The following is a 9,511-nucleotide window of genomic DNA, read 5'->3' as shown; positions in this document are numbered from 1 at the left end:
TTGTCTCATGACCCTGTCCCCTGGATGGCCTAACCTATAGTGCCACAGGTCAACATCAGTTTTCTTAAAAGAAAAAGCATTCCTGGAGTTATTTCTTTGATCTGGTTTAGGAGAATCCTGCAGATAGTAAAGTCCTCTCCAAGACTTAGCATATCCAATCATCTTCGAAGTATGATTCTCCTTTATCTGGCAAGTCTTAGATGAGAAAGTTAAATGACAATTCAAGTCTTTAATAAGACTTTGAACTGAGATCAGATTGAAATAAAATTCAGGGATATGTAAAACATTAAAAATAATGAGGTCCTCAGAGAATTTCACAGTACCAGCATGTTTAGCTATGAGAGTAGTATTGTTGGGCAGCCTTATAGAAATAGGTTTAATTTCATGATATGTCATAAAGTTCATTTTATCATGTGTCACATGGTCAGTGGCACCAGTATCAATTATCCAGGAAGAATTACCTGGTTTGTCTTCAAAATCATTCCTCTGAACTTGATTGATTTTGTGAGTGGGCTCCTCTTCTTTGTCTATCATTCGGAGTAGCTTTTGCATCTGTTCTGCAGTGATGGAGCCAAATATGTTGTCCTTACTTGTAACCTGCGTTTTCTGGACTCCTTCGGGTTCAGTAGTATTCTGGCAAGCATGGGCAGAGCTCCATTCGTTCCTTTTGTCCTGACTCCCCTCTCCTTTCTTGTACCAAGGTGGATACCCATGTTTTGAATAGCATTCATCCACAGTGTGGTTCATTTTGTTGCAATAGGAACACTGTTTGCCATAGTTTGGGTTTCTACCTCTTCCTCTTCCTTGGCCACGGGACCCATAGCCCCTTCCTTGTCCTTTCCATTGGTTGCTTTTGTCAGCAGTGCTGGCCAAAACCTTAACGTCACCAGTCCCATGCTTTTCCTGTCTCTCTTGCTGTATGATAAGAGAAAAAACTCTATTTATGTTTGGGAGAGGGTCCATTAACAGAATCTGTGTCCTTACTGTATTGTAGGATTCATTTAATCCCTTTAGAAAGCATATCACGTGCTCCATCTCTCTGTATTTCAAGAAGGTTCTTGAAAGATCACAACTGCAAGGAATCTTGCAAGTACAGGTGGGTATGGGTCTCAAGAACTCCAATTCTTCCCAAAGAATCTTTAAGTCAGTAAAAAATTGACTCACTCCTCTCTCTCCCTGTCTAATGGAATGTATGTCTTGGAGTAAGTCTGAAATTTTGAAATGATCACCCTTGGAAAATCTTTCTTTTAACTCATCCCATAATTCTTTTGCATCTTCCACATATATGACACTCTCGGCTATTTGTGGTGAAAGAGTCTTTGTTACCCAAGAAAGTATCATCATGTTGCATCTTTCCCATGCATCATATAGGATGTCATCCTTTTGGGTTTTCTTTATTGACCCATCAATGAATTTAATCTTGTTCTTGGACAGCAAAGCTCTTCTCATGCTTCTGCTCCAGGATGAGTAGTTATTCTCACTTAAAGTTTGAGTGATGAGGGTGAGACCTGGGTTCTCTCCCGGGTGTAAGTAATAAGGACTGGAAGGGTTGTTGAAATCTGCCAGTTCCATGGAAGTTAAAGACTGAAAGAACAAACCCAGAAAATTTCAAGAAAATCAGTGGGGGTAGCGGAAGCAGAGTAGCTCTTGATACCATATTAATCTGTGGCCCAAATGATACAAGCAGTGGGAGCGGCCCAATAGTTCATGGCCCACAACTCTGATAAATCTATCAGAGGGAAAATATCAACTCTGCAAACGTGGCAGAGGCTGTGTGAGTGAGGAAGAAAGAGAATGGAGAATCCAGAGGCTTCTTCCCTGGAGACCGAAAAAGAAGGTGGCAGCACGGCGGTACGGCGGCTTCAGGCGACCGGAGTGCAGAAGAGAAAAATGGAGAGAATGGAGAGACAAGTAAGTAAAACCCAATCTTTATCTGTTTCTATAATATTGCTTGTAATCTCAGTTTTCCATTACATTCAAAGACATAGAGAAGAGCTCTATTTATAGAGCTCTTGAAAACAGAAAACAGTTAAAGTAATAACAGAAAAACCAAAACCTAAGATGCTAATGGACTACGGTTCAAATTACAATAAAAGGAATCAAAAATAGTTTGATTCTTAACAATTATAAAATAAGATTTATTGTTTCTTTTAGAAAAATCGTATGTTGGAAGTCCCACATCGACTAGAGATAAGGTCAATTCTTAATATATAAGTGAGGTGCAAACCTCACCTTACAAGCCGGTTTTGTGGGGTTGAGTTAGGCTTAAAACCCACTTTCTAATATGGTATCAGAGCCAAAAAATTGCAAAAGTTTTTAATGAAAATTGATTGCTAGAAAAATTATATGAAAATTGATTGTTTTTGTCAAAAAATTATATGTTAAATAATAATAAATATTTGTAAATGTAGACTTTGAGGTATAAATTGTTTACTTTTAATTCTACTCTTATGTGTGAGTATGTTTATTCTCATAGAATTATTTTCTTGTTATGTTTAGTATGGGAATTTTGTTTTCTATTATAAATAAATTAGACTGATATTATCTTTACAAAGAAATGATCCCGTTAACTGCTCCAAAACCAACTCAACTGCAACCATTTAATAGACTCACTTGATTGTTACCGGTAATTTCTCAGTGAATGGTAAAAGATCACGTTGAAATATCATTGTGATTTTAGTAAATATTGACATATATAAATTGTAGACTTGATTTTGAATTAAAGTAACTTCCGTAATGAATCTGAAATTTTATACCACTTTTTACTATTAACTTGTTTTTTAGAGTAAAAAGTTTGAACATAAATGACGCATTATTTTAGAAAGTCTTAACAAAACACAGGTTTGGCTTTTGGAGTTAGGTAGTTTACTTGTCACGGCTTTACACCACACTACTCAAAATGTGAACTTGGACATTATATTGGATTAGGAAAGCTTTGCCAACACATGGTGATTTTGGCCATCGAATATTTATTTATTTATTAATTTTGTTAGTATGGCAAACTGGCAGTGTTTGAGACTGACACAGGTTGAAATTTTTGCAGGTGAAGGCTCCATTTATTATGTTGAACTTTCACCTATTAAGGAAAATAACATAGTTGCAGTTTGTATGTTGCTGGAACGAGTAATTGAATAAATAATGGGATTTGGTGGTTGTGAATGGATATTGTAAAGGAAAAGCCCATTGGGTAAAGTGGTGTTGCGAGAAGGCATTGGCCCAAAAGTTTGGAAAATACATAAAAAAGAATAGGTTGGTTTTGAGAAAGGTGTTAGACAATGATGTGGGTCTGGGTAGTTCAGGTTGGTTCAGGCTATCAGCATCAGATTGGAACTTGAGTATGGCTTGTTTTTCCACGCCATTTGAAAAGTGTGTTGTGTTGTATTGCTGATATTTACAGCACAAAAAAACTAGAACTAAAGTGAAAGGCACAAGGCATGAGATGATAAAAGAATCAGAATCCCCTTTTGGTTCACGTGGTCCATCAGCTTTTCTCTCTACCTTTGCACCAACATTCTCTTTTATCTTTTTGATTCCACCCAGGATAAATAAAATACTTACACTATCTTCCTCTTCCTTTTCACGTCATTTCTTCTTCCCTTCCACTTTTCAATTCTAGGATAACAGACCGATAAAGCTTCTCTTCTTTCTTTCGTAGATCATTCTGTTTCCTGCTTATTTCTGACTCTCTAGATCAAGCTCAACAAATAGAATGTAGAAGCAACGCCGTTGGATTTTTTTTATAGAGCACTCAGTTTTATGATGTACAGCAGTTATTTATTTCACTATACTTTCTTTCTTTTTATCCTTCGGTTCTATTTGTTGCTTTTGAATGATATTTATAATTCAATTTCATTCGAAGTAATTGATTACAATCCATATTAATTTTTAATTAATAATATTTGATGTGATTAATTAGTATACACTTAATTGGTATACAATTGAACAAAATAGGTGTTCATTACAATTTTTTTCCCATTTATATACTATGGAATGATGAGAACATAAAATTGAATTCATTAGAACTAACTTAATTAATTTTGATTTTAATACTATTTTCTTAATAAAAAGATTGATAAAAAAATTGGTGTTTTAACCACTGTTGAATGAATAAATTACAAATTGAATTTTAATCATATACGAAATGGATTAGGATTTAAACAAATCACTTTAATTAATTTGAGTTTTCTAATTTTTAAATTAAATTGAATAACAATATTTTAAAAATCAGTGAAGAGTTATAATCTTAAAAAAATAGGAAAATTAACCTATCTTGCATTTGTTTATTTAATTGCACAACAATCCTTTTTTTTTCAATTAAAGTCATGTTAAATATCAATATAAACTTTAATATCTGGACTATAGTCACATTCTAAAACCTATTAATCATTTGTTATTATATAAAAAATTATTAAAAATGAAATAAGATAAAAGAATATATATAAAATTATTAAAATCATCATTTAGTTTATATTATTGTTTATTTTATTTATTCTTATTTCACCAATTTATTTCTTTTATTTCTTTTTACTTGTTTTATTCTTTAAGTGTAGACTTCATGAGAACAATGTTTTATTTAAATTAATTTTGTATATTCATTGAAAGACGATTTGAGTTAATTTTATCTTAATTAGTATTTTTTTTGCTACTAACAAAATAATGTTGAAGTTGTATTAGATAAGTAATATAAATTTGATAGTGTTAACAAACATTATAAAAAAATTTGTGGTATTAATTGAGTATTACACTATATTCATATAAGAAAATTTTCAAGGATAATAAGTTTCTTGATTTAGATAAGTCGTAAATATCAACCTTTTACTAAAAGAGCTATATGTGAATAGAATTTTCTAAGTTGAAATAGAAGTTTTTATCCTTTTAGGAAGTTAAAACTTCATAGGAAAAACATATTAATGACTTAGACTTAATATTTACTTTTTATGAATTAAAATATGAATTTAGAAAATAAATAATAAATTTATAGGTATGTTTGATCTGAAATTATTTTTAATTGGGTACATACTTAATTGTTTACGTAAAATTCCACACTTGTAAAAAGTATATTACTTTGATTTAATTTTTTAGTTATGTCTTATTTAATAATTAATTTAAGGAGTTTTAAGAGTGAGATTTATAATATGTATGTCTTGAATTGATAGACGTATATCAATAAAATTTAAATATGAAATTTCATTTGAAAACATCAAATTTATTTTTATTCAAATAAATAAATTTATAAATAATGCAATTTTGTTATTCAGTTTAAATATAATTTCTCAAAAAAAAATTATAATTATCTCATATATATTAATAAATTTTATAATGATCAAGTAAAAAAAAATATTCAAAATAATTTATAATTAGTTCATTATGTAAACATATCTTATAAATCAACTTTCGAGCATGAGAATAGAATTGTGTTAACATATTATTTAATTTGAGTTACATAATACTTTTCATATTAAAATTAAAATTATACTATATTTATAATTATTCTGTTTTGTGATAAAAGTTATATTGTTGAATTTTTAGGTTGATTTCGTTAATTTGTTTATTCCTATTTTCTATTCTATTCTAATATTAAAAATAAATTAAAACAATTTTTTTCAATGAATTATTGAATATTTATTGTAATTTATTTAGCTTGAACATGTTAGAAGAAAGTTGTTTGCAGAAAAATTGATATATTTTAAGGATCAAGTAAAATGAAATTAGAATTCTGGATGTTTATTTAAAAACAATAAAATTTAAGGACTTACTGAAATAAAATTGAAGTTTAAAGTGTTATTATAAATGTGATAAAGCTTAAGGATCAATTAAAATTTTAGTTTAATAGTTTATTGTGTATATATATTATATTAATATATGATTATATCATTATAGATAATATATATATATATATATATATATATATATATATATATATATATATATATATATATATATATATATATATATATATATATTCAGAATTATTTGTTATTCAGCTATCAAATATCAAGTTTAATGGTTTACACTATTGAATAATTTTACATAAATTATCTCTCAATTTTTAAAAAAGAATAGATAAAAGACTTTAATATATATTATATCATTTTCATCATTTTATTTAGGGTTAAATATGTTTTTGGTCCCTTAACTTTCCGCGAAAATTGGAATTAGTCCCTCTTCAAAACTTTGGACTAATTTAGTCCCCAAACTTTAAAAATGTGTGAATTTAGTCCTTTTAACCAAATTTTGTTAACTTTATTTGATGTTTCAAACGCATTTATCAGTGAACGTTGAAGCAAAAATGTGTCAAACAGTGTAAACAACTCAAATGCTATCATGAAACGCACTTGAAACATCAAATAAAGTTAACAAAATTTGGTTAAAAGGACTAAATTCACACATTTTTAGAGTTTGGGGACTAAATTAGTCCAAAGTTTTGAAGAGGGACTAATTCCAATTTTCGCTGAAAGTTAAGGGACCAAAAACATATTTAACCCTCTTATTTATTAAAGTCTGCAGCAATCGATCAAGTTATTAACCCGAGTCGGGACCTAATTTTATCCTTATTAATAACTTGTATTTTTCCAAGAAAAAAAAAACAAAAGCAGATTTCGTAGGTAACGAGTATTCTAAACTGGTATAGTGTTATTCGTTTAGTCATGTCTGCAGAAGAAAATATTAAATCTGAGATTTTGAGCACCGTAGCATGTAAGATCTAGGAAAGACGGGACAGTGCAGAATCCCATCTGCCTCCTCTCGTCGTCTTTATTTTCATTTTCATCTCAAACATTTAAATTAGATACATGTAGTATAATATATTTTCACAACATTATTTTTATAACATTTTAATATAATTTATTATTTTGATTTATCTTAATATTTATAATTATTATTATTATTATAAAGTAAGTTTGATCATTTTAAAATATTGTCAAAATTGATAATATTTTTTATTTTCTATTTTCTATTTTATCTTTTATCTTTTAATCTGTTTTTATAAATACAAAAATTAACATTTTTAAATGATAAAAGTATTCTTAAAAATGAATTTTCAAATTGTGAAGAAAAACATTTCCTTCTATGAATAATAAGGAAGACCCTTTTCTTCCTTCCTTCATCACTCCTAAATTGTGAAACGGGGTAACCCCTCACCCTTACATTTGACAGTTCTGATGAACAATGAAAGAAAATCAAGACTCGCTAGGTACAATTACGAGGAAGTTAAAAAATCAATCTTTTACTGTTTCGGAGGAAATGTATAAAAGACGAAAATCAAAAGGGCAATCAAAGATTAGCACGTCAATTTTTTATCACTTGCTTCCTCCGGTTAGGCATTGCAGAGGTGGTTACACACTGCAGAGGTCGCTGCTATAAAAAGTACTGACAATTAAATTTCTCAATCAGAAAATCGAGACTACAAACAAAAGAGAGAATAGCAGGGCATGGCATTAGATTTTCAAAATCAAGTCAATGTCCTGATTCCATGCTTTAACCACATGATCGTGGAGTCCGTTAAAAGGAACATGTTAGGTGAAGTCTTTCTTAAAATCTCAACTTACATTAATATCTATTTCTTCTTGTAACAGAACGTTGGAAATCACTCAGTAAATCACATGGTTTAAAATGTTGGAACGAATAAAGTTATATAAAGGAGAGAGCATCCGGAGCTATGAAATACTTTACAAAGTAAAGATGAAAGCTTGTTCTTGAGAGAGAGGAGAATAGGAGGAAAAAACTATATAAACTATAAAAGGCTCCTCAAAACTAAAAAAGAAAGAATCACTCAAGAGTGTATAATCATGTACAGATTGATATCCTTGATATATGAAAGAACTAATGGGATTCAGGGGTTGAAAATGAGGTTCCCACATTTACACTTCCAACTCATGGGCTTGTAGTTAGAACTGCCACCAACCCTGGCATATGCAACCGAAGAAAACTTCCAAGAGTTTTTCTTTCGGTTCTGAGCTTGGGGGTTTGTGGGCACCTGGATTGCCTCACAGTGCTCACATGATCTACACCTTCTCTCACATTTTGGTGGCATTGACCCTATTCTTGGCCTCATTATAGTTTTATCCTCACTTATTGTCTGCAGAAATCATCATCATTCCGGTAAACAAAAAAATAGTATCTCCTTGTATCGAGAAACTCAACATAGAAATGAAAACGTTTGCCAGGGAAACCAAGTTTTACCTGATGAAAATCACTTAGTTTTTGGGTCATTCTACCTGTTAGAACAAAGAGAGAGAAAAAACGACAATGTTAGCTAGAGCTAGTTTCGACATACTCTGCACTAAGAAGGTTTCAAAAGTGATAATTTACCTTCAATAACGAACCCCTTATGGATCCAGCTTGAAAGAATGAGAAACAGAAGACAAATGCAAAGGAAGCCAAGTCTTTGACCACAAATGAGATGGTGATCAAAGCCCATTTTAGGGAAAAAGGAAAGTGTGAAACTTTGGTGAGCGAGGGAAGGTGATGTGGAAGGAGAGGGGAGTTGAGGAAGAGAATGTGGAAATTGGTGGTAATTATAGGGAGGGGAAAAAAAGAGGTAGGAGGAGGGAAAAGAGTTGATAGAAGACAAAGAGGATTAGGGAATGGAGGAAATTAATGGAATGAAATGAAGAGCAGTAACTGAATGATGAGACGATAAGAACTAGGAAGTAATATTTTGGCAAGATTTGTTTATTTTGTTGAGGTGATGGAACATGGAAAGACAAATGAGAAAATTGCAGAAGTGGAAGAAAAGGAGGACCCCCGAAAAGGGAAACACTTGTCCTTCGATTGACGAGCCCCTACTCAAACAAGAAGCAGAGATTGTATAATAATTGTTGGAAAGAAGAAGCCTCACAACCCTGAGGACTGCAAGTAGATGATACGAAGGACATATAGCACCGCAAACAACAAAACGCCACAAATTTCACAAGATGTGAGGGACAACTTCCCACTAACAGACATGCAATTACAGCTGTGGATTTTCACTTCTTCGTTTCTTATACATGCACACCCAAACATGTGAATATCATATCATATACTATAATATTATTTTTGGTACATGGTTTACTTTTTCATTCCATTTTAACTTTTAATATATTGTAGGAATGGGGTGTTGTACAAATTTATGGGTTTTCTGTACTATTATGCACCCTTGCAGTCCCACCTTCTCACGGCACATCCTTCTCTCTCCTCGTCTCCCAAAGAGAAAGAACAAACAAAATCTCTTGCCAGTTACTGTAGTAGTGTATGTATATATATCATTTTTTTTAATTATTATGCAATCACATGAAATAATGGCAATCACTCTTCTGTTTCCTTTTTTTGGTTAGGAAAATCTAATAGCATGAGCCTAGGTTCACATGCCACACTCGCAAAAGAAATAGACTCAAATAGATAAAGAAAAAGAAATCAGTATTTCGGTTGTTGTCCACGGGAACGGACACTATAGATTTGTGGCAAACAACGATAAATAAGGGAATTCTATGATATTGTGTTATTTGTAAAGTATTTTTATTCTTCATAGATA

The 9,511-nt window shown here is 31.2% G+C and overlaps 1 protein-coding gene across 1 annotated transcript; it reads right to left on the bottom strand.

Moving 5' to 3' along the window:
• Positions 1 to 7,656: 7,656 nt before the first annotated feature.
• LOC124821987 (EPIDERMAL PATTERNING FACTOR-like protein 2) lies at positions 7,657 to 8,978 on the bottom strand. Its single transcript, XM_047293933.2, has 3 exons — positions 8,311 to 8,978; positions 8,182 to 8,216; positions 7,657 to 8,077 (listed from the first exon to the last, which is right to left on the bottom strand). The coding sequence occupies exons 1-3, from the start codon at positions 8,417 to 8,419 to the stop codon at positions 7,832 to 7,834; spliced, it is 390 nt and encodes a 129-aa protein (XP_047149889.1). The 5' UTR covers positions 8,420 to 8,978; the 3' UTR covers positions 7,657 to 7,831.
• Positions 8,979 to 9,511: the final 533 nt, after the last annotated feature.

The sequence above is a fragment of the Vigna umbellata genome, chromosome 1, assembly GCF_029865625.1.
Source record: "Vigna umbellata cultivar VRB3 chromosome 1, Vumbellata_1.0, whole genome shotgun sequence".
Lineage (NCBI taxonomy): Eukaryota > Viridiplantae > Streptophyta > Magnoliopsida > Fabales > Fabaceae > Vigna > Vigna umbellata.
This window is presented reverse-complemented; position numbering and strand designations above follow the sequence as displayed.